This window comes from Pan paniscus, chromosome 6 (genome assembly GCF_029289425.2).
Source record: "Pan paniscus chromosome 6, NHGRI_mPanPan1-v2.0_pri, whole genome shotgun sequence".
Lineage (NCBI taxonomy): Eukaryota > Metazoa > Chordata > Mammalia > Primates > Hominidae > Pan > Pan paniscus.
This window is the reverse complement of record NC_073255.2, coordinates 193,393,649-193,419,041: the sequence shown is the minus strand read 5'-3', so window position 1 is coordinate 193,419,041 and position 25,393 is coordinate 193,393,649. Positions and strand designations below refer to the sequence as shown.

The 25,393-nt window shown below is 47.4% G+C and overlaps 1 protein-coding gene across 2 annotated transcripts; it reads right to left on the bottom strand.

Annotated features, from left to right (window-relative positions):
• Positions 1-1,678: 1,678 nt before the first annotated feature.
• NOM1 (nucleolar protein with MIF4G domain 1) lies at positions 1,679-25,160 on the bottom strand. 2 transcript variants are annotated; one of them, XM_014345879.5, is made up of 11 exons: positions 24,131-25,160; positions 22,254-22,381; positions 20,557-20,752; positions 14,693-15,016; positions 12,595-12,705; positions 11,681-11,848; positions 10,822-10,943; positions 8,445-8,577; positions 7,755-7,886; positions 5,670-5,779; positions 1,679-5,337 (listed from the first exon to the last, which is right to left on the bottom strand). In XM_014345879.5, the coding sequence occupies exons 1-11, from the start codon at positions 25,052-25,054 to the stop codon at positions 5,163-5,165; spliced, it is 2,523 nt and encodes an 840-aa protein (XP_014201365.3). In that variant the 5' UTR covers positions 25,055-25,160; the 3' UTR covers positions 1,679-5,162. The 2 variants fall into 2 exon arrangements, with proteins under 2 accessions (XP_014201365.3, XP_054971551.1); XM_055115576.2 differs by having other exon boundaries at positions 22,254-22,378; positions 24,131-25,157.
• Between the last annotated feature and the right edge of the window lie 233 nt (positions 25,161-25,393).

Sequence of the window (25,393 nt, the reverse complement as noted above, 5' to 3'; positions counted from 1 at the left end):
ACCACAATGAACTATCACCTTGCACCTGTTAGAATGGCTATTATTAAAAACACAAAAGGTAAGTGTTGGCAAAGGCATGGAGAAAAGGGAACCCACACCGTTTTCCTCACAGGCGGTTGGTGGAAATGTAAATTGGCACAGCCATTATGGAAAGCAGTAGGGAAGCTCCTCAAAAAATTAAAAATAGAACTTCCATATGATCCAGTAATCCCACAACTGGGTATACACCTAAAAGAACTAAGTCACCATTTCAAAGAGACATCTGCATTCCCATGTTCGTTTCAGCACTAGTCACAATAGCCAAGATACAGCATCAACCTAATGGATAAAGAAAATATGGTATACGGGGCCGGGTGCGGTGGCTCACACCTGTAATCCCAGCACTTTGGGAGGCCGGGGCGGGCAGATCACTTGAGGTCGGGAGTTTGAGACCAGCCTGGCCAACATGGTGAAACTCTGACTCTACTAAAAATACAAAAATTAGGCACGGTGGCGCATGCCTGTAATCTCAGCTACTTGGGAGGCTGAGGCTGGAGAATCATTTGAACCCAGGAGGCCGAAGTTGCAGTGAGCTGAGATTGTGCCACTGCACTCCAGCATGGGAGACAGAGTGAGACTCCATCTCAAAAAAAAAAAAAAAAAAAGAAATGAATGAATGAAGCTGACCTGGCCAGTCAGACACCTGCCACAGTGGGGAGAGGGGGAGGGTGCTGGCATCTTCCAGCTCACTCCTATACACTCTATTCAACCCTATAGGGATGCAGGTGCCTGGGTAATTTGGACACCCACTGACACCAAGCCCATCATCAGTGCAGTTCTTGATACCGAAGCCCCTGAGCACGGTCAATGACAGGACCTTCCCTCCTTCCGTTCTCCAGCTCTCCCACCCTCCCCTGCCAATGCAGGTAGTGCGACAGGGAGCTAAGGCGGTCACCTGACCAAGCTGAAGGAAACCAACCCACCCTAAAGTTAAGGTAAATCTTGGCAGATGTACGCTAAGGCCTAGGCAGTTTTTTAAGAAGGAGGCAAAGGTGATTTGAATGTTTGCTTAATTACTTTTGTAAAAAAATAGTATATTTTAGATCTTTATAGAATGAGTTCTGAATTATGAATGCTTTCAAAACATCTATTTTGAAACAATTATACACTTACAGAAAAGTTCCAAGAACACGCTTCACCCGCATAAACCTCCCCAAGTTCTCCAGTGGTTAACATTCCACCTCCTGGGCGTTCTCTCTCTCTGGGGGTGGAGAGAATGAATCTTTCTTCCTAAATCATAGAGCTAAGTAGCCTTCTTTAAAAGGTAAAGGAAAGGTATAGACCTCAGTTTACCACCAAAGCTTTTTTTTTTTTTTTTTTTTTTTTTGAGACGGAGGCTTGTTCTTTTGCCCAGGCTGGAGTGCAATGGCGCAATCTCAGCTCACTGCAACCTCCCCTCACTGGGTTGAAGTGATTCTCCTGCCTCAGCCTCCCGAGTAGCTGGGATTACAGGCACCTGCCACTACGCCTAATTTTTGTATTTTTAGTAGAGACAGGGTTTTGCCATGTTGGCCAGGCTGGTCTCGAACTCCTGACCTCAGGTGATCCACCTGCCTCGGCCTCCCAAAGTGCTGGCATTATAGGTGTGAGCCATCGTGCCCGGCCAAGCTGGTCTTTCAAAATAAACATTCACTGTTACTCTAAACAAAATATAAAAAATTTTATTTATGCATTTCAATACATTAAAGTTTGTTCCTTATACCTTTAAAAATGAGATTCCCTGAAAGACAGCTGTTTAGTCATTCTATACATTAGCAGTTCTCAACCTGCATTGTAAAGTCCACAAGTTCATACATAACACTGAGCACTAAGCATCCTGCAGTATTTTAAGTGTATTTTCAATCGCACTGTAATAAATTTCAAAAAACCCCCTATATATTTAAAAGCAATTCTGAATTCATAGCTTTTAATCAAGATGTACTCATTTACTATTTATACTAAATTACAATTACTATCTAACAGCCCATATATGTTGGGTTTTTGTTTCTGCTTTTGAGAGTTTCACTCTTGTTCCCAGGCTGGAGTGCAATGGCACGATCTCTGCTCACTGCAACATCCGCCTCCCAGGTTCAAGCGATTCTCCTGCCTCAGCCTCCCGAGTAGCTGGGATTACAGGTGCCTGCCACCATGCCCAGCTAATTTTTATATTTTTCGTAGAGACGGGGTTTTGCCATGTTGGCCAGGCTGGTCTCGAACTCCCGACCTCAAGTGATCCACCCGCAACCTCCCAAAGTGCTGGGATTACAGGCGTGAGCCACTGTGCCCAGCCCCGTATGTTGTTAAAATGAACAGACTTACAGGCAATCTGCCATATACTAAATGCAAACCATAGCTAATAATTGAAGTCATACATATACTCTCTAGCAAAGACAGGTATTTTTGTTTTAATAATAAAATATAAAAATGGGATTGTTTATAGAAATTCATCTTCTGCAGAAAAATCAGCTTCAATTCTGTACCTCAAACATGGGTTACTGCATATGGTACATCATGAAATCAGGTGGTGCCACTGTCGTGACAGTTTTTCCCATCTTAGTAGCCGCACCCATAATTAATGCCTACTCACATCAAGTTAGCACCACTCAAATGTGGGCCATTCACAGGCAGCCAGGGATCCTCTTGGTCTGTGAGGTTGGGGGCTTGCATCAGAATGCAAATCTACCGAGGCGTGAAGCACGATTTAGTTCAACTGACATTTTTTTCTTCACAGTAAGACCTTCTGGAGGAAGGAAGCAGTGTGTTGATTTATACCTTAGCCCAAGCTCCTTATTTCACTATCAAGCTACAAGTCCAGTAGAACTGATCTGTTACATCCCAATCACCAGCCAGCAAAGACACTCTTGTTAAAAAGCTCCTTAACAAAGGGAAGATTTTCACTTAATTCACTCTTCTCTTAGTACCTGTCACCTTATTTGTCCTCTAAATTCAGAACCTGCTAGAAGACATAGGGTTTGAATCTGGCCTCGGGTCGAATGATGTTGCTGAATGCAGGGTTAGAAGTCTGTAGGGACGACACAGTCTCTGTGCTGCTTTCAGTTACTTTCTGTATTCAGTTGTTCATGTTGCTTGCGCATGCTTCAAAGCTTAAACCATTAGTTTAGAGATATGCACAGATACTGATGACTTCACATCACGATTTCCAAACACAAACTGCCATAGGGTAGAGCTAAAATAAAATTTGAGGCCAGGCACGGGGGCTCACACCTATAATCCCGGTGTTTGGGAGGCCAAGGTAAGAGGATCACTTGAGGCCAGCCTGTATAACATACGGAGATCTTGTCTACTGCTTGTGGTCCTAGCTATCCGCAAGGCTGAGGCAAAAGAACTGCTTCAGTCCAGGAATTTGATGCTGCGGTAACTATGATCGTGCCACTGCACTCTGGCCTGAGTGACAGAGTGAGCCTGTCTCTCTCTTAAAAAGCAAATAAATAGTATCTGAAAGTGCCACAAATGGGGCGTTTTGCCCAGGAGGGGCATCACCAGCACCTGTGCCCATCTGCCCAACGTGACCACTCTGAAGAGGACGGTGACTGCTGGACAGATGAGTTTTGGACATATATAACTTCTCAATGTCTATTCTGTATTCACATCTTAGTGACTTTTTTCAACAATCAAAGGTAAGATTTAAACTGAGTCTGTAGCATTTGAGAGAGAAAAGCAAAATTGAAGGGCTGAGAAAACAATAAACATTTGGGTATCTGCAATACATGCTGTTACCTAGGGACATTTCTGCTTCCTCCCAGAATCAGTTTTCCATACTTAGTGAGTGGGGTGTGTTTGTTTCTCCCACTAGACAGATGTTAATTCTTTGCAGGCAGTAACTATATTTTCTTCATGTTTACATCTCCAAATCCTTGCAAGCAAGTAGCACCTATTAACAGTCAAATAACTACTGTTTGGTGACCTCAGAGTTGTTTAAGAAAGTACATTTACAATTTGGAATTGGTGAGGAGATGACTACCCTCAACTGTGTGAGAATGTTACATGAATGATGAAAAGCACCTGTCTGCATTACAGTGTACATAAGGCCATATCCACAGGGCTTATGTCGACTGACTTTGCCAAAGTTAACTGCAACCCAAATACTTAAAACAGTATCAAGAATCACATTTAAGCTGGGCGTGGTGGCTCAAGCCTGTAATCCCAGCACTTTGGGAGGCCGAGGTGGGTGGATCACCTGAGGTCAGGAGTTCAAGACCAGCCTTGCCAACATGGTGAAACCTGTCTCTACTAAAATACAAAAATTAGCTGGGCGTGGTGGCGTGCCCTGTAGTCCCAGCTAAAGAGGCTGAGGCAGGAGAATCGCTTGAACCCGGGAGGTGGAGGTTGCAGTGAGCTGAGATTACAGGACACTGCACTCCACTCTGGGTGACAGAGCAAGACTCTGTCTCAAAAAAAGAATCACCTTTAAGGGATGGTTTTTGAACTTCTAACCAATATTTTAAAAAGGTAAAAACCTCATCAATTTCTTTATAACTGCACCCTCTAGTGGCCTGTTTTATCTATTAATTTTTTTTTTTTTTTTTTTTTTTTTTGACAGTCTCACTGTCAAAGTCTCACTGTCTAGCCCGGGCTGGAGTACAGTGGTACAATCTTGGCTCACTGCAGCCTCTACCTCCAGGGTTCAAGCAATTCTTGTGCCTCAGCCACCTCAGTAGCTGCTATTACCAGCATGTGCCATCATGCCTGGCTAATTTTTGTATTTTTAGTAGAGACAGAGTTTTGCCCAGGCTGGTTTCAAATTCCTGGCCTCAAGTGATCTGCCCACCTTGGCCTCACGAAGTGCTGGGATTACAGGGGTGAGCCATCACGCTCGGCCATATCTATTAAAAAATTTTAAGACAATCATACACACCAGCCTCACTGCTTAGAGAACCCTGTCCAGTGTGCCTGACCCTTTTTCCCTCCCTCCTTCTCCTCTCACCCCCAAGATACAGTTATTTGAAAATGGCTTGAAATACAAACAATAAAACCTTAGATCAAAAAAAATCTCAAAATATAATACATTAACAGACAATGATATAGCTCTACCAAACATTCACACGCAGGCAACAGAATAAGCCTTTGGGTTTACAAAGGATATTTTACAGTCAAAGGGCCACCTGCCCTCCTTCCTTCCCTGACTACATTCTCAGGGAAGCTTTTCCTTGCAGACACTTCGTTGCAAGGTCAGCTTTCTCTCTCAGCACGTTGGCTTCGTCGGCGCTTCTGTGGGCCTGTGCATTCTTTAGCAAGAAGTGGCTGATGAAAAGCTTCAAACCCTCACGTAACATCCCCAGCTTTGGGTTGTCAGATACTCTGGAAAGGAATCGTATAAACACACGTCAGGGCTGAGCTGGCCTCTCCTAGATCTCAATCCTGGGTATCTCGCATAGTGAGACATAACCAGTTTCTTTTAAAAATAAAATTCTCAATTAAGAACTTCTTAACATATTTTATTATTAACAATCATTGTTAGTTTGCTAGCAGACAAGTTTCTATTCCCCAGATCTAATGCATACCAGCTTAAAAATAAAACCGAAAAGATTAAGCTACACGTATAGTACAACCTCATGTTTCTAAATCAACACAAGTGAAAACAATCTCTTCATTTCTCTTCCATGTCTCATCGGAAAGCGTGGGGCACATACCTTGTGAAAATTAAACTGAGGTCTTCAACTTCCGTTTCCATTAATAGGATACTTAATACTTTTCGTAAAAAATGGACTCTGGGTTTGTCCAATTCACTGAATTCAACTACCTAATGGTCAGGACATGGAGAAAAATAAAGTTACACTGATTTAGCCAACTTTTTCAATGATTTGTAATATAGTTAATTAGAGTAAAAATTAATCTCCCGCCTTCCCCCACTCTACCCCTGATTTAAGAAGCTATTTCCAGAGCTAAGAAATGAACACCTGTTGGCAAGGATGTGGGCCTTGGGAATTCCTATACACTGCTGGCAGAGGTGTGGCCGGCCACAGCCACCGTTGAGAACAACTCAGCAGTGTGAGTGGAATTCCCGGGGCATACACCTTATGAATCAGAAATTCAGTATCTAGAACTGAACCATAAATTACCTCCATTCCCAGAAGTACCCATCCCCTAATTAAAACTATATATATATATATATATATATAAAATTTACTTCTAGAAGACTAACCCATATATATCTCTCCCCTAGAAAACTATCAAAAAATCAGAAATAACTTAAACACGGATCAGTAGGATAAATAAGTATATAAACTGAAGCATACGTATACAGTAGGATGCTACCCAGAACAGACTCACGGGCGCCAACGTGGACCCACTGCAATCTTAGCTGAATGTCAGCGAGCTAGAGGAGGGGACTAAACGCATGGTGACGGGAATGCTACCCACAGGGAGGTGCGCAGCCGAACACCATCACAGGCGCTTGCAGACCCGAGGACGCGGCGAGACCACAAAAGCATGGTCGAAACACAGAGAAACTCGGAAGGAGAGCAGCCCGGAGGGGCAGGGCGGGGGGCATCTCTAAAGCTCTACACCTGAGGGTGTGCTCCTGCCACGCCTCTCCCGCTCATCGGTGGTAGCATCCGTGCTGTTCCAGGATGAGCGCAATGCCTGGGCGAGCGAAAGGCAAGGCAGGGGAGCGGAAGGGGAGCAACGCCTCCTCCATGAGCTAAGTTATTCCAGTTGTCAGGATTGGGCGTAAGGCTCAGTGCCCTCATTTTCAGTACAGTGGCCAAACTTGGACACCACACAGCAAGGGACGCAGGGTGAACTGGAGCGGGCATGCTGATGAACTGCACACGACACACAGAAACACACAGGAAGCTGTGGCTGCGGCTGTCTTGTGGGTCTGGGCCACTGCAGTCAACGCCCCTCAACTATCTCTGCTTTTCACTTCCCTTTGCCCCCCAGGCGCTCCAATTTTTTTTAGGCTACTCAGAGTCTGTTGGTCCCACCATCCAAGCCTTACAGGCCCACATCGAACCCCAACTCCACCTGATAAGATGTCTAGGTTTCAGCTGGGCGCACTGGCTCACACCTGTAATATTAGCACTTTGGGAGGCTGAGGAGGGCAGATCACAAGGTCAGGAGTTCCAGACCAGCTTGGCCAACATGGTGAAATCCCGTCTCTACTAAAAATACAAAAATTAGCTGGGCGTGGTGGCATGAGCCTGTAATCCCAGCTACTTGGGAGGCGGAGGCAGGAGAATCGCATGAATCCGGGAGGCAGAGGTTGCAGAGATTGCACCACTGCACTCCAGCCTGGGCGACAGAGCAACTCCCATCTTTGGGGGGGGAAAAAAGATGTCTGTGTTTCATGGTCCACTGCAAAGTCCCAAAACACAGCAGGGCAGGAGAAAGCCTACAGTTTTAAAACACCTTACATCAACGTGAGCAAACTCACCTCACCTCTAAGGAGACCAGGCCCTACTTCATCCACCCTTCTCCTCACTAACAGTGACCAGTTCAGGATTTTATAATTAGGACCAGCAAATTAACCTCAAGCTCCAAAACACATTCATTCAGATTAGCAGAAGAACTGCAGCGGCGCCTTCATTTACCAGATCAATTTGTAGCACCTGTTAGTCTGGCCGTTTTCTGTGCTGGCTAGGATAATGCAAGCACTTTTCAGATGAATCAGAATCGAAGAAAATACGCTGGTAAAACAGGACCTGATTTACCAGGTAGTAAACAATTACACTCCCATTTCCATTGCTTTCAATATTTTCACACGTTACACGAACCTTTAAGATGGAAAGGGAAAGCGATTTTGTCTTCAACAAGTGGGCCACCAGATGAACCAAATTAGAGAAATTCGTAGCTGGCAAGTTTTCCAAGTCCCGAAATTTGTCCCATATGCTGAACTGGAAAGTCATCTAGTATCATAGTCAAAAGGAGAAAAAAGGCAAACGGCCACAAATTATTATAATATATCACTAACAACATAACCTAAAGGTATTTTCTTATTATCTTATTTTTAATATTCTAAACATCAAGACTTTTAGTGGTGGCCTCACTGTTCTTGCCTATAGAGCACAGTCCCAAACAGCTTCACAAGAATCTCTTTCTGGTGCAGTTTTTCCCCCCAAATCAGCAGATACCAACAGAACATTCTAAGGAAAAGGCCACAGCGAGGGGCATCAGAACAGACTGGTGCACTGTGAACCGACGAGGTGCTCCTGCTGGCCTGGCCACACTGCCTGCATCTGTGGCAGAAGCAGGTGACATGAGGACATGGTGGACCCTTGACACTCCCCTCTAGCCCTCCCACTTCCGCTCCCAGTGAAGGTGGCCTGGCAGCCAGCGTGGACCAGGTGACGGGGATATCAGGGGCCTCCTGACTTGGGGAACTCCTTTGCAGGTGGGTTGAGCCAGGCAGCCAGTGTGGAAAAAACAGTAGAGCGGATGTAACTGGTGCCTCCGCACTAAGCTACCTGAAATCTCCTTTCATATTCACAGAATTTGCTAGCCAGGAAAGCATAGAAGGGATTGTAAGTTTTCTCTTGAAGGCAGCAATCCATGAGAACGTGAATTATGTCTCTCTCCTGCTGATCCTTAAGTCCAAGCCTAGAAAACAGAACAGCAATGACTGGAACATCACTCGACTTCCAAAGTTTAATGGCTGATACCTCTCAGGGGAACATCTTCCCGCCTGGAAGGGTCTGGTTAGAGGCGAGCCACGTAAAGGAGGTGGAGGCAGCGGCAGACACCAGCTAGGGGCCCAGCCCCGTCACAACCTCTCTGGTCCTCAGCTTCTCCTACAATGTGGCAAAATGTCAGAGGAGACAAGACCATCTAGGGGGTCCCCCGCCAGCTGCAAAAGTCGACAGCTGTGCCCGGCTGACAATAAACTGACTCAATCGTGTGTGCCCTTAGAGCTGGTTCCTGCTATGGCAATGACTTCACATTTTCTTACTTTTTTTTTTTGAGACAGTCTTGCTCTGTCACCCAGGCTGGAGTGCAGTGGCATGACTTCAGCTCACTACAACCTCCATCTCCCCGGTTCAAGTGATTCTTGTACCTCAGCCTCCCGAGTAGCTGGGATTACAGGTGCCACCACCACCCCCAGCTAATTTTTGTGTTTTTAGTAGAGATGGGGTTTTGCCATGTTGGCCAGGCTGCTCTCGAACTCCTGACCTCAGGTGTTCCACCCACCTTGGCCTCCCAAAGTGCTGGGATTACAGGCATGAGCCACGGTGCCAGCCGCCGTTTGTAAAACTTGAGTTAGAGCTCACACACAGTAAAACCTATCCTTTGTAGTGTAGAGTCCTGAGTGTGGATAAGCCCATATGGTCAGGTCACCACCGGCAATGCCGAAACAGAACTCTCCATCACCCGCGAGAACCTGGGGCCGTGAGCCACCCTTGCCGTGGGCCACTGCTAATCTGCTTTTGTCCCTCTAGTTTTGCCTCTGCCTCTGTCACATAGATTCAGGGCAAGGTGGCTTCCTGCACGGCAGAATACACTCGAGAGTCACCATGCTCTTGGGGCCTTGGGAGTTTGCCCCTCGTGATGCCAAGTAGTAAGTATCCCTTAGACGGCGTCTCATGGTTTATCCTTTCCCCAGCTGAGGGGCATGTGGGCTGCTTCCAGTTTCTGGTGAGATCCGAATGCGGCTGAGGCTGCCGCCTCTGCACAGAGGCAGACACTCTGTACCTCAGGAGAGAAGCACCAGCTCCACTGCAAACAGCACAGCCCCACGTAGAGCACTCAGGTGAAGGCAGCGCAGGCGGCAAAGGCGGCCCAAAGAACCAACTGAGTTTCAGCTGCATTGATTATCAATTCATGTTGATTAAAAGCTGAGATTCATAACTCATGATTTTGATGAATAACAATGGGAAAAACTATTGCTTAATACACGTAGTTTGATAGGTCAAAATTTTCAAAACATGAAGTCAACCAGAGGAAAAATAAAAGAAGTCCTTCCGAGTACAAAGGATAAGCTAGACCCGCTGACTAGAGAATAAGAGTTCTCCTCAAAAGAGCCCTTTTAGAGACAAAGGGTAACTAGGGAGATGGGATGTTTTCAGCAAAACAGCAAGGCCACAGAGAGGCAAAGGAAACTCAGGACTTCCACTTCAACTAGAAACCCCAGTTTAGAAAATAAAACCCTAATTATCAGAATCCTAAAAGGAACCATGTTCTCCCTGTATTTCATCCTAGTTTGAAGCAAATAAAATAATATGTATTAACATTACATTGTTTAGAAGTACCTCATAAAACTACACAGGTACATTTAAATTTTTTTTTTTTTTTTTAAATGAGATGGGGTCTCAGCATGTTGCCCAGGCTGGTCTTGAACTACTGGGCTAAAGTGATCCTCCTGTCTCAGCCTTCTAAGTAGCTGGGATTACAGGATCTTTAAAATCTTATTACAACTAATTATAGAAACTATACCAGGATGTTTTAAATGAAGAATCAGAATAGCTTTATTATGAAGATGTATGTATTTTTAAGCAATTCATGACAACCAACAGCCACTGACAAGGTCATCAGATACTTTCAGTCAAAACTCCCCAGTCTCCAGCCTGAGCAACATGGCAAGACCCTGTCTCAAAAAAAAACCCCCAAACCCCCAATCTTTATATATCATAAAATGTTCTAATGAGGAACTACTAGAGGCAAATTAATAGGAACAAGATGACTAACCCAGAGATGCACGAATCCAACAGCGTGAGCGGATGGTCATGAGAACAGCCCAGTCCTCCCTAAGCAGCATCAGACTCAGTCGTCCAAAACTCAAAAAGCAAATCAACTTACTTATTTTACAGCATCTCATTAATAGGTCAAAATGTGCACACAAATGCTTACTTCAGAAGCTTTTCAAAAGCATCCAAAAAATCTTCACTTGTCATTATCGTGCAGAATATGTTTCTCCGGATGTCCGTGTTCATCCTCTGCTTCCGGGCGAGTTCTAGGATCTTTGAACTGACCTGGAAGCACGATGAATGGACAAGTCATACGCATGTCTCCATGCAAACTGCCTCCCGAGAGATGCCAAACTGTACTTCAGTGTCACTGAATAGAACTGTGAGGTCTATGTGGGTGGATGAGCGTCGGCACCAAGTCCACTCTCGGGCAACGCCCCTCTGTGCAAGGGGAACACACAGTGAAGCCACAGCCGCTGGGGGAGAAAACACTCATGTAGGAGGCTTCTCAGTCGTGGTTCAACCTCAGGGCAAGCGACGATGAATAAAACAGAGAACCAGTCACTGGCAGATCCTGGGAAACCGTGACCATGACTGACACAGAATCTGGGACAGGGAAGGACATGAGGGGCTAACAAGGGAAGTCTGGATGAAAAATGGGCTTGAATTTCCACAATGTGAAATCCATAGCCTGTAGCCTAGAATGCACAGCCCAAGGGGGCAGCCTGAGGGGTCTCAGCAACGGACTCCTGCCCCGTGAGCGTTCAGGTCCTCATGCACTGCCCTGCCCCGTGCCATTCAACTTTTAGATCTTTTAAAGTCCAATAAAAAGATACAACAGAAATGGAATAATTATATCACAATGTAATATTAATAGCAATTTCTGTAAGGCCTCCAAATAAACCTTGTACATTTCAGTGACCATTCAAGAACAGTAAGAGAGCTGCTCCAGGTAAAGCCGGGACCACACACCACACAGGGGGGTGCCTCTGCCTGGCAGCCTTGAGCATGGGTGTCCCTACCGTCCCCGCAAGCTGCTTCTGCAGGTGCGTATGGTGACTGTTGTCGATCATCGGGGCCCCACTCCAGGCGGACCCCACAATCCACCAGCGACCTGTCTGCTCCGCATTCAAGACGCTGTCCCAGGAGACGCGAAGCTGAGTCTCAGAACCTGAGCTGGCGTTGCGGACCTGACGAAGAGAGAAGAGCTAATGAAATGCTTTTAATTGGTTCCTATTCCGTCCTTCCATCACTGGTGGCTTTTTGTTTTTGACCATGACATTTCTGGTGCATGAATACTGGAATGGGTCACTGGCAATTGGGACGGTTAGCCTGTTTGGAAAAATGCCAAAACTAGCGGTAAACTCAGTGTTTTGTGTTTGAGAGTCCATCACCCCAAACACGCTGTGTTTGAAAAGCTGTCCCAACAGGAGAGAGTGACAGAGCTGCCTCAGGCTCAGTGGCAGGTGAGCACATGCCTGGAAGAGCCTGGGTCAGCAATGATTTGGACTTGAGATGACAGGGGCTGAAAGACTCACTCCGACAGGGAGGCTGCCCCAGTCTCCATCCTGGCTGCATGTCAGAGAGAGTCAAAGGACCTACGTCTTCCCAGTTTCCTTGGTCCGGATGGGGACTTGGCCTTCTCTGAAAGCATCGGATGATCCAATGGTGCAGCCCAAGCTTAGCACCCGGGGTGAGGCAAAGAGGACGCTCGCCCAACATGGGCTTCCCCACACACGGACATTCTGCACGAGCGCGCCCAGACCACTGGGACAGCCCCTGAGGAAAACCGAGCCGTGTTCACTCTGTCTCTGAGCACTCTCACTCACCAGACACCACCCTGACGTGCAGGTCTGACTATTTCTTGATTTTCATGACAGGCTCATGCTGACACGGAAGCTCTGAGCAAAGCAGAATTGAAAGTTCCTTGACTCACCAAAGCTCTCTGCAGTTTCCTCAGCTTCTCCACGGGCTCGGGGTCATAGCCTGGAATTTTGCGCATGTCATTGTTCTTCAGGGCCAACATCGTCTCTAGCATAAACCGAATCTTCAAGAAAAATGAAAAAATGGAAAGTCCATCATTTCAAACAGTCTAAACGGCCCATTCAAGTTGGCAAGAAATCTACCACACCTGATGCACATGGCCGCCACTGCCACGATACAAAGTCAGGACAGCCTTTAGGCAGAGACAGTTTAAACTAGTCTCAGCCGCTTACTCAGGGCTACCTAATACTTCAAAATGGAAATGTGTCTCCCAACGTCAAGTGGGAACCCAAACTCCCCAGAGATCTCACTTTTCCCTTCTGCTCGCCACACACCTCACCCTTCCGCACCGTCCACACCTACTCGGCCACCCCGGCCTCTACTACGCTCCTGCTCCCACCCTGGCCCCCGGCGACCTGCTCTGGACATCCTCTCTCCTACCACTGGCCTTGTAATTTTTTTAACTTTAAAACTGGAAGTAATGTCATACAGAAAAGTTGCAAGAACAGCACAAAGAATTCCCACATACCCTCTGAGATGTCCCCAAATGTCAACTTCTTATTGATACAGAATTCACATAGCATAAAACTCACTCATGTAAGGTATATAATTATGTGGCTTTTAACACATTCAGAGTTGTGCAACTATCACCACAATCAATTTCAGAACTTTCTCATCACCCCAGAAGAGAAACTCCAAGCCCATTAACAACCATTCCCCATTTCCCCAACTCCCCAGCCAGCTCCCCAGCCCTAGGTGGCCACTAATGTACTTTCTGTCTCTTCTCCATTTGAAACCACCATAGAGCCTGCTGCTCCCATTCCCTTCTCCAGCCCCCTCCTCTTCAGACTGGCTTCTCTGGGGACCAGGATAAGCCAGTCAGGACCGCCGTCACAATTCAGCCCAAAATGCAAATCCCTTCCTCCTCTTGCTGGTCCTCAGGATCCCACACGGGCGTGAATTCTTCCTGGGGACACTAGTGTTCCCTGGCTCCTGGGACCATCCTCATTTCCTTCTCACCTGCCAGCTCTCCCTCCTGCCTGCAGCTAGACGTCAGTGCTCCTTAACCTGAAGGTCCTCTTCACAGCCCACCTGCTGCCAGGCAAGTCCCCCCACTTCCATGGCTCCCAGGACCCCCTCTACGAGAGCAGCCCCATATCCCTTCAGCCCACTCTGTTCACAGCTAACCCAGTCTTTCAAAAATGGAGGTGCCTGTCCTAAATCCTCATCCCCTCCTGCACGGTCCCCTGTGCCCCTGATGGGTGACCCTGAGCCCTTCTTCCCTTCACCCCAATCCACATGAGGTCTGGTCACTTCTGACGCCCATGTCCACACCCACTGCCACGATCCCAACATTTGCCACCACCTACTCCCCAGCTCCTGCAAAACTCCTCCTGACTTCGACCACCTCATGCCTCTTTCTGCCTTGGAGTCAAAGTGACCATCAGAAGGAAAACTCCAACCTGTCATTCACCTGCTGGGACCCTTCAGATGCCTCTAGGATAAAACCCTCAATTCCCTGCAGTAATTAACAAGGGGCCAGAGACCTGAACTCTGCCTTTTTCTCTTGTGACGCCCCCTCCAGGCTCTCAAACTAACCCTTTTCGGGTTCTTCCCCAAACGGCTTCCCAGGAACACGCGGTTCCACACATCTCATCATCTGAACGGCACACAAAGTGGGAGCTGTGATCAGTCCCTGTTTTACAGAGGGGGAAACTGAGGCTCGGAAGACCCAGGTTATGCTGCTGTCAAGTGGCAGAGCCCAAAGTCCAACCCAGGCTGACCCTAGAGCCCCATGTCCTGTGGCCTCCTCGGTAAGCATTTTTTAATGGATGAATGTTACATAAATCAGTTTTTAAATTCACAAAATATTTTTCTGGTAAAGGAATAAGGTCCATTCACATATTAAAGCCAGAGAACAGGATGAGACAGAAAAAACAGAAATCACTAGGAAAGCAAGTGTAATATTTACCCCAGATACTGATTTTTAGGTTCTGGCCAGTTTGTGAGCTTTAGGGACTTAGGAAGCAGATCAAGCGTCGCACGCGTACCCTGGTCTGGTCCTGAAACTCGCTGCCTGCCCCGCTAGCTTTGGTCTGGGCTTCAGTGATCAGTTCCTTAAGTGATAAAGCATCATCTTTCCTCAATGAAAAACCCACGTTTTTCAGCATTAACAAGATCAGTTCAATATCTTTTTCGGTGAAAGTTCCAATCAGTTTTTTCAAAATGTCGTAGATGAGGAGAGACTGTACCACGTGGAAGTTGTATAAATGGGCAATGACAGTGAACAGGTTGTCACACTCTTTCCCTTCGCTTCCGTGTTTATAGACGGCATCGAACTTCCTCACCACTGCCTCCAGAAAGTGGGCACCGACCTGAAAGAACCACACAGAAAAAAAATCATTATGTTATTCCTAGAAACCTTCCTTTCTCCTTCAACACACAGAACTGGCACTTTCTAAATTAACAAAGTGCCACAAGGCAGGGCATTCCAACAAGGCATCCCTCGGCAACCCAGAGCAGCCGGCCAGAGTGCCCCAGCCTGGACGCAAGGGCACCTTCGTCTTGTTAAAATCAACAACCAAGGGGCATTGTTTGGCCAGCAGCCGTTCTGACTCCTTGGAAAAATAAAACTGTTAAAAATGATGTTAAAAACACACCTATGTCTCTCAAAATGTTCCACTACTGGCCGGGTGCGGTGGCTCACACCTGCAATCCCAGCAATTTAGGAGGCGGAGGTGGGTGGATCACAAGGTCAGGAGATATCAAGACCATCCTGGCTAACACGGTGAAACCCCGTTTCTACTAAAAATACAAAAAAAAAAATTAGCCAGGTGTGGTGGTGTGCGCCTGTAATCCCAGCACTTTTGGGAGGCTGAGGCGGGTGGATCACAAGATCAAGAGATCGAGATCATCCTGGCTAACGTGGTGAAACTCCGTGACTACTAAAAATACAAAAAATTAGCCGGGCGTGGTGGCATATGCCTGTAATCCCAGCTGCTTGGGAGGCTGAGGCAAGAGAATCGCTTGAACCCAGGAGATGGAGGTTGCAGTGAGCTGAGATTGCGCCACTGTACTCCAGCCTGGGCGACAGAGCAAGACTGTGTAAAAAAAAAAAAAAGTTCCACTACCTAACAATATTCATTTCTTAAAAGATTTTTTTGCAGATTTTTACCCCAAATTCATTTCTTACAAGGAAGCAATACGAGTGATTTCTAAAACAGATAAACGCAACACATTCTGAATATCAGAGGTTGCCAAATAGACAGGTACTTAATAATCTCTGGAAGGGCTCCAGGTGGCACAGAGGAGACGCCCTACTTTCCCAGGGCTGAGTCTCTGGCACTAAGGTAGCTTGTGAATACACTCACTTGGCTCAGCCAGTGGTTTGAGGGGCACTGGGCCCTGATGGGTACCAGCAGGTAAACCAGACACTGCCCTGAGGGGCGGAACTGGGGCCAGGAACTGCCGGGCCTGGTGGAGCTAAGCAAGGCCTAAGTGTTCTCCTTGTGCTGTTCTGGTACATTTTATCCCGAATTCCATAACTGTGGACTGAAGGATGAGAAGACCTGCACATGGGTCTGTGTGGTCTTCAGCAAGTTCCTGGAACCCTGTTTTTTCACTGTGTAAAACAGAGATAATAAAACTTGAAGGCAGAAACAGTCGTTTTCAGTCCTGCTGGCAACACTATCGTGTCATCATTTTCCGTCAAATCTCAACTTAAGCTGGGGCTGGAGGGAGAAGGCGGAAGCAGGGACATGGTGGTGACACAGAGTGACCCCCACAGCCCAGCCAGGAGATGATGGCCTAAATAACGCAGCTGCGCTGGACCAGGGATGAAGGGCCTGGGTAACACAGCAACGCATGGCAGTGTGTGACACCGGCTGTAAAAGCTGAAGGGTCTGTGACTCCCAGGTTTCTGGTCTGGGTAACCAGGAACTACGTGAGGGGCAGCAAGCTAGTGGGGCTGGACAAAACCAGCTCAGGGGTTATTAAGCTTCAACAGGGGCCATCCAGACAGGACTGGATGGAGATCTAAGGGTGTCAGTGAAAATTGCAGGCAAGGCTGAGATCCACCAGACAGTCTGGAATGTAATGGGGAAGTACACAGACATCATTGCTGGACTGCAAAAAAATCAACGCTAGAAGAATCCAGAGAAAGGCAACAGACTGGCGGGAGGCCACAGTGACTTCCTGGAGGCCAGCTCTGATGGAATGGATATACACTTCAGTTTGTAAAGACCTGAGACTTAACCAAGCCAACCTGTAGTTTCCATTCAAGCCCCTTCAATGAAGATAAACTGGAAGACACATTCTATTATGGCTACCATGTTACATTCAAATATAATTTTTTAAAGTAAATTAGAATTCTGCAGACGTCAATAAAAATTCAGGCATAAGACATATTCATGTATATTTTCTTTTTCTTTCTTTTTTTTTTTTTTTGAGACGGAGTCTTGCTCTGTCGCCCAGGCTGGAGTGCAGTGGTGCGATCTCGGCTCACTGCAAGCTCCGCCTGCTGGGTTCACGCCATCCTCCTGCCTCAGCCTCCCGAGTAGCAGGGACTATAGGCGCCTGCCACCATGCCTGGCTAATTTTTTGTATTTTTAGTAGAAACAGGGTTTCACCATGTTAGCCAGGATGGGCTCAATCTCCTGACCTCATGATCCACCCGCCTCGGCCTCCCAAAGTGCTGGGATTACAGGCGTGAGCCACCGCACCCAGCTGTATGTTTTCAATGATGTATATTACATCAAAATTTCTCAAAATTCTAAATCTGAAGTTCCATTTAATGTCTTCAAAATAAAATATAACAGCATAACATTTAAGAATATAAGTAAAATTCATGTTGGTAGTTATTCAAGCACATCCTGTACGTTAATTCTGACGTGGAAATTTTAACACGAATCTACATAGATTGGGTTTCTGAGTTTTAAAGGACTTACAGAAGCAATTCAGCAGCTGACACCATCGTCTTTAACACAGAATGTTTTTCTCGGTACAGGACTGAGAGCAGCTGAATGGAGCCAGCACCCTGAAAGCTCATCACACGCTGGCAGAAGTTTCCGTGGATGTCATTAGCTAAAGTAGTGTAATGACTTCCCTTCGGAACAAGTCATTTCATTGTCCTTCATGCAATTAGCAAAGGTTTAAATGAAAGTCGGCCCAATAATCTCATGTTTTCCAATCAAGTAAATTCCTGATGTGCGTGGGTGGTCACGGTCTGTGGCTTTTCCTGTAACTCACTGATACACTGCCTATACTAAGGTCATTCTGATGATTAAGTCAGCTGAAGCATACCAGTGTCCTCTAGGAGGACAGGGAGGTACCAAGAAAGTCACAGAATGGCCCTGATTATGGTAATCACAGGGCCCAGGAATGGCACCCAGTGATTCCATCACTTTGTAATGACAAGAAAACAGACTCCCACATGCTCATACATGAAAACGAGCACAGCTCTTAGAAATAAAAAATAAACAACAAGAGGGTTCCCAAAGCAGCTGGTGCAGATTTTCATATCTGAGATGACCCATGTAGCTGAGAAGAGTCCTGCACTCAGATGCTCAGGCCTGTGCCCCTCTCTCCGGCCCTCAGCTTCCTAATGCCCCACAGGCCTTTCAAAAAGCTGCCACCATGCGACTACTGCTAGACATGGAAAAATGTGGATCAGAACATTATCTAGCAACAACAAAGAAATCTGCAGTGGTAGGAAAAGCCAGCCAGAGGAAGAACAGAATTAAAACACGAAAATCTCCTTCTGTACATAAATAATGAGCCTTCAATGAGCGCTTATTGTGGGCCAGCTCTTTCCTATGCCTATTACATGAACTAACTCGTTGACCTTAACGACTGGACACAGGAAGACTCGGAGGCACAAGCTCATCTAAGTGACACAGACCGTGCGCGGTGCAGCATGTTTTGCACTCAGGCAGCATCTCCACCCACCCCATGCCGCCTTCAGCACAGAAGCCCCAGTGACAAGAAGGCTACTTCATTTTGGCAAATCCGTGCATCTTTTTTTTTTTTTGAGACTGAGTCTCGCTCTGTCACCCAGGCTGGAGTGCAGTGACGCAATCTCGGCTCACTGCAAACTCCGCCTCCCGGGTTCACGGCATTCTCCTGCCTCAGCCTCCGGAGTAGCTGGGACTTCAGGCGCCCGCCACCATGCCTGGCTAATTTTTTTCTGTATTTTTAGTAGAGACGGGGTTTCACCTTTTTGGCCAGGCTGGTCTCGATCTCCTGACCTCGTGATCCACCTGCCTCGGCCTCCCAAAGTGCTGGGATTACACGCGTGAGCCACCGTGCCTGGCTGGCAAATATCTGCATCTTAAAGCAAGCTTTGGAGACCCCACTCGGTAAGACTCTAAATAACTGTTAAGATTATAATTGAGAGAAAGTAATATAAAAATGAAATGAATGTGACTAGCATTGCAGTAGAAAGCATGCTTGCCTAGGAGCCCAGAAAACAAGTTCTGTGTACTTTTAACAAGACATGTGATCTTGGGAATTTCACATAGCGCTTCAGCGGCTTTGCCTGCTGCACTGCAAAGCAGGCTTCAGTAAAGGTTTGCCCTGATCTCACCGGGACACTTTGGGATCAAAGGTGAGGAGGAGACGAAAGTATATAAACGTACACCAGGGAATTAGACTTTTAGGGATGCTGTGCTGCTGTGGCCTATTTTTTGGAGTAGAGCTGTCAGAAGGCAAAAAACTAAGAGAACCACCATTAAAAGAGACTGTATCATTTAAAGATCCAAATGGGTTAAACACTGCATTTGCATGTAAATACTGTATCATGGGAAAACTAAGCCTCACTGACCCAACCCTCCATTCGTTCACCAACCTCAAAACAATCTCCTTTAGTTGGACGGATTTCCTTCGACACATCTGAAATCAGCTACCTTGGGGGAACTGGGATACTGACTGGGAGTGTTATGACTTTCCTGTATTCAATTAAGAAAGAACAGGCCCAGAAGAGGGCAGTGACTGTGGAACCAGGGCCATCACCAAAGAGCCTCTCTGACTTTAACCACAAGGGTTGTGGAGCAAGAAGAATACGAAAGGGATGTGGGGGTGGGGTGGACATTTACTTAGCACCTGTCGGGTGCCAGATGCTTTCTGTACACTGTTCAGTTCAATCCCGACAAAAGCCCACTTCACTGATGAGAAAGGGCCACGACACAGAAAGGGCACCAGGTCTCCCTGAACATGTCCAGGCAGCTCCATGCCCCAGTGCTCTCACATCTCCCATCAATACCAACACCTCAGTAGTGAGACCACACCAACCGTTATCTTCCAAACATCTGAAATAAATCAGTGTTAAGGGAGAAGTGCAAAGGAAATGAAGGCACGTCTGAGATGTCAGTCGAGAAGAAAATTAACTAACATAAAAGACATGCTAGGCTGGACAGAACAGGGCTGGGCATGGCAGCTCCCGCCTGTAATCCCAGCACATTGGGATGCCAAGGCAGGAGGATCACTGGAGCCCAGGAATTTGACACCAGCCTGGTCAACAGAGTGAGACTCCACTTCTGCTCCCACCAAAACAATTAGCCAGGCCTGGTGGTGTGCGCCTGCAGTTCCAGCTACTCTGGAGGATGAGGTGGGAGGATCACTTGAGCCTGCAGCTGTGATCGTGCCACTGCACTCCAGCCTAGACGACAGAGCGAGACCCTGTCTCAAAAAAAAAAAAAAAGAAGAATGGACAGAACAAAAAAGCAAAGTTAAGCAAAATCAAGTACTTCCTGAATGCTCTTTACAACTACATGACATAGACAATAGAGTATTTATTCAGAACAAAAAGGAATTGACACAAGAACCACCCACAGCATACAATTACGCACTTATCAAGCCTATCATTAAAATAATCACCATGAGACACTAGTGACAGCCTGGAGAAAAGGTACAACTGTACCTCGATTCCAACTGTGTGGTGAAGGATGCTGACTAAGAGAACATGCTCCATCATCAGTCTGCTGGGCATGGCCGAGGCAGTGACGCAGGCACCCATGAGAGCGGAGGTCAGGGTGTCATTCATGTCCTTTCTGCTGTGGGCCATGTACAGTTCCTCCAGCTGCCCACTGATGGAAGCCATGTTGGGTTCACTCAACCTGCAGAGAATTATAAAGACAGAGAGCAACAATGTTTCCAATTAGGAATTTTCAGTTCAATTTAAAAAAATTAAAGAGTTACCCATACCAACAATATATTCTATTTTTATGTACACTTTTGACCCCTTAACTATTCTTATCTTGCCCCAATAACCCAGCATATATTATTCATAACCACATAATATTCTGGAATCCCAAAACAATGTAATTGCTGTCTTCACAAGATGAAATGTGGCCACACTGAGGCATACCCTGGATTAAGTCTACAGAAACATACGTGAGGATATTCCCCTGAATATTCTGACCTGATATCCCATAGGCAGGGTCCAGCCTTAGGACGTGTTGTTAGAAAAAATGCTAACCTTTTCTTTCTTAGGTGGCACAAAAATCCTTAGTTCCTAACACTAGAAAAGTCTGCTCTGTTTGAACGGGTAGTGGGGGACACTACACACATACGTACGTGGAAGGTTACTCACTGTGAACCTGTGCTAACACTGAACTCGACACTGAAATAGAGGTTTACATACATTCCCAGGATAACAGGGAACAAAAAGCAATACAAGGGGGAAGGGGGTGGGTGAGGCCACGGAGGGGCAGCAGGGGAGAGATGGTGGTGAGTTTTATCTCAATTGCAGTGGTGGTGACTCGAATCTTCATGTGATAAAACTACACAGAACTGCCCCGGTGCGGTGACTCACGCCTGTAATCCCAGCACTTTGGGAGGCCGAGGCGGGCGGATCACCTGAGGTCGGGAGTTTGAGACCAGCCTGACCTACATGGAGAAATCCCGTCTCTACTAAATATACAAAACTAGTTGGTGTGGTGGCGCATGCCTGTAATCCCAGCTACTCAGGAGGCTGAGGCAGGAGAATTGCTTGAACCCGGGAGGTGGAGGCAGAGATTGCAGTGAGCCGAGATAGCACCATTGCACTCCAGCCAGTGCAGCAAGAGCAAAAACTCCATCTCAAAAAAAAAAAAAAAAAAAAAACCTACACAGAATCACATGCACACACACACATCCTCAAAACCAAAGAGCTGATGGGCACGCGTAACTGACAAAGCCCCACCTGTATGGTTTCCAATCAGTTTTTTAAATATTCTGTTCTTAAAGTGGGTAACAACAAAATGCAGACATGAGCAATGAGTAAGGAGGATGGAAGACCAGGTGAATGTGTTTCTGCAGAGAGGGGACATAGGCCAGTCCTTCCAACACTGTCCTTAGACAAAGAACCTCTGCCCCTTTCCTTCCTGCTTCTCAGAATAACAATGTGAGCATTTGGGCTGCTCTCAAACCCTAAAGGGATTCAAAGTAAGCCAACAGTCGGGTATCCTCTCCTTCTCGAGGTATGGGTCTCATGGGTCTCGGTGCATCAAGCCAAGAACAGAAAGGATCCAATCGACTGTCCCCATCACTTCTATTTGAATTGCTGGGATAATTCCTACATTTTAGAAAACAGACAACCTCTTTAAGTGATACAGTGTAACAATACTACAAGGTCACCTGTTAAGTAGACCTTTTACATGTCTCTTCAGCCTTTCTAGTTCTTCCTTTTTCTTGAAGTCCACTGTCTCCTCAGCTCGCCTCACATGAGGTGGGATGTACTTTTCACCACTTCCACAAAGACTCTGCTTGAAAAGAGAAATAAATTACAAAAAATTTACACTGACCAAATCCTGTGTTTTTTCTTTGCCATATATGCATTTAAATATTAAACTTCCAAGAACTGGTGGAAGCTGCTACTGATCATTGCTGCTTAAATACATCAGATTTATTGAGTGCTTAGTATATGGGTAAACATTCCACTCACCAGGCTGTGCCTGTCATTATTTCCATTAATGCTATTAATAATACATTTCACCATCTCGTTTTCCCCTGTGTAGCTCTTCAGACCCAGCTGTGCACCTCTGGTATCTGCTCAACTCCAACAGAGCCCTATCTACTGCGCTTTTGCTCGGCCTTAACTTACTGCAGGCACAGTAGCATACAAGCACCTAAATTAGACATACCGCTAGTTTTGGAGGGAAAGTGTCCTAAAAATAATTTCAAACTTGTTTAAAAGTGATATCTAAGTTTATATGATAAAAATCAAAACCGGCCGGGCACGGTGGCTGATGTCGGTAATCCCAGCACTTTGGGAGGCTGAGGCGGGCGGATCACGAGGTCAGGAGATCGAGACCATCCTGGCTAACACAGTGAAACCCCGTCTCTACTGAAAATACAAAAAATTAGCCGGGCATGGTGGTGGGCGCCTGTACTCCCAGCTACTTGGGAGATGAGGCAGGAGAATGTCATGAACCTGGGAGGCGGAGCTTGCAGTGGGCGGAGACTGCACCACTACTCCAGCCTAGGCGACAGTGCAAGACTCAGTCTCAAAAAAAAAAAAAAAAATCAAAACCAACTCACTGCCATTTCCTAAATTATCAAGGGGGGTGGTGGTGTTTGCAAATCATTAAGGACACAAACATTTGCAAGGCACGATCCTCACTGCTAGGTAGTTTAAACCTGGTTCAATAAAGAATATTTGTATACATAGAAGCTGAATATTTACATACATAGAACTAGTGCGATGTGGGGAGAAGGAAATGCAGGCAATTCCACACAGCTGCCTCCAACCATGAGCTACATGCAAAGGAACGCTGAGATAAAATATGCAAGATGACAGCCCATGAATGCCTTGATTGCTACGTCCTAGATTCTGAACTTTTTTTTTTCTTTGAAACAGAGTCTCGCTCTCTCGCCCAGGCTAGAGTGCAGCAGCGCGATCTCGGCTCACTGCAACCTCTGCCTCCCTGGTTCAAGCCTCAGCCTCCCAAGTAGCTGGGATTACAGGTGCCTGCCACCACGCCCGGCTGTTTTTTGTATTTTTAGTAATGACGGGGTTTCACCGCGTTAGCCAGGCTGGTCTCAAACACCTGACCTCAAATGATCTGCCCCGCCTCAGCCTTTATCTTTAATTCAATGTTGGACTTTATCTAAGGGAGTGCTGTAAATTAGCTTCGAGTTTTAGAAAATTCACTCTAAAAGTCGGGCACGGCAGATGTCCTCGGATACTCGAAAGAGGCCTTAACAGATGAGGTAGGGTTAACAGGTTTAGAGACCTGGGCTGGTAAACACAGAACGAAGATGCTGCACTGTGGAAATGGCCCTTAAGACCCCGGGATAAAAATGTCTCTATATTGCTTTTCTCCTAAACTTTACATTATGAAAATTTAAAAACATGAAAGAAGACCGAATAGAGTAACGTACTCGATTTACTCACATTCAGCTGAAACCATTATCAAGACACTAAGTCTGTGTCATTTCTGCCTCACGCCCCATTCCCTGTCCCGTTATTTTGAAGGAAATCCCAGAGGGCCTAGAGAGTGTTCACACGATACCTTATCCGTTATGTCACCGTCCTCCGAGGAATTTTCACTCTTTTCTTCATCTTCTGCAAAACGGACTCTCTTCCCCCTCCTTTTCTCCTGCGCTCCCTTTTCCTTTTCTTCCTCCTGTTCCTCTTCTGTATCCTCGTCGTCGTCCTCGCTCTGCGCTTCTGCTTCCTGCGCCTTCTTTTCCTTTTCTACGTCTCCCTTCTCCTCCTCCTCACTTTCGTCCTGGGAGTCACTCTCTAAGTCACTTTCGGGGAGTGTCTGTCCGGCATCTTCCTCCTCCTCACCACTGCTGTCGTACAAGCCGCTATTTTTCCCAGACTCCAGGGCTCCCAGAATATAGTCAAGACCGTCGCGTGCAAAGCTCAGCGGCACGGAGCTGCTGCCGTCCTTCTTTTTGCGCTTGTTCAAACCGAGGCAACGCTCCAGCTTCCGGATCTCTCGGTCCTCCTCCTCGTTGGCCGCTAAAAGCGCCCGTTTCCGGGCAGCGGCGGTGGCGGCTGCGGAGGGTCTGGTCTTTGCGGTGGCGGCCGTGGCCTTGGCCTTGACCCGGGACGGCCGCGGCTTCCTGGGAGGCGAGGGGTCCCGACTAGGGGCTGGGCGGGCGCGCTCCTCCGTGTCCCGCCGGGGACCGCTGGCTTCTTCGGCTCCGCTTCGGCCTCCCGGGCCGGGACCCTGGTCGGGGCCCGCCGTCCTCTGCAGCCGGCGTGCTTTCCGCAGGTGCCGCTTCTCCTTCCTCAGTTCCTTACGGCTTTTTCTCCCTCCTGGGCGAAAGCTCACCGGGGCGCCGCGCCCCTCGCAACCCCCGGGAGCCTCGCCCTCCGAAGTCGCGTGCACGAACTCCTCCACCGCTAGCTTGAGCCTCTTCAGGGCCTTCTCCCCACCGCCAGCAGGACCGCGGCGCGGCCCGCGCCCGCCTCTGCGCTTCATGCGGACCACGCGTCCCTGAGAGCCGCCCGGCCCGGCCTCTCACGCGCTCCTGGACGCCGCCATCTTTCGAAACGCGTGGACGCACGACTTCCGGCCGAGGCGGGACTTCCGGGGAAGAGGCGGCTGCGCGGGGCGGGCGGGCGGCGCCCCCTGCTGGCCGGAGGGCGACAGCGCGCAGAGCTGCGCGGAGCCGGGTGCGGGGGCAGCCGGGCAGGTGGCGCCCGGGGAAGGCGCGCCCGCGGGTGGGCGCCGCGTGGACGTCAGGCTCGCGATGAGCATGGAGGTGCCTTCACATTTAAAAGGGAAATCCGGCCGGGCGCGGTGGCTCACGCTTGTAAT

Coding starts and splice junctions, on each gene's coding strand:
- NOM1 (XM_014345879.5), bottom strand. CDS start 25,054: ATGAAGCGCAGAGGCGGGCGCGGGCCGCGCCGCGGTCCTGCTGGCGGT. Junction 20,753..22,253: donor GTAAAAGGTCTACTTAACAG/GTGACCTTGTAG, acceptor AATTCTCTGCAG/GTTGAGTGAACCCAACATGG. Junction 5,338..5,669: donor CTCAGTTTAATTTTCACAAG/GTATGTGCCCCA, acceptor ATTCCTTTCCAG/AGTATCTGACAACCCAAAGC.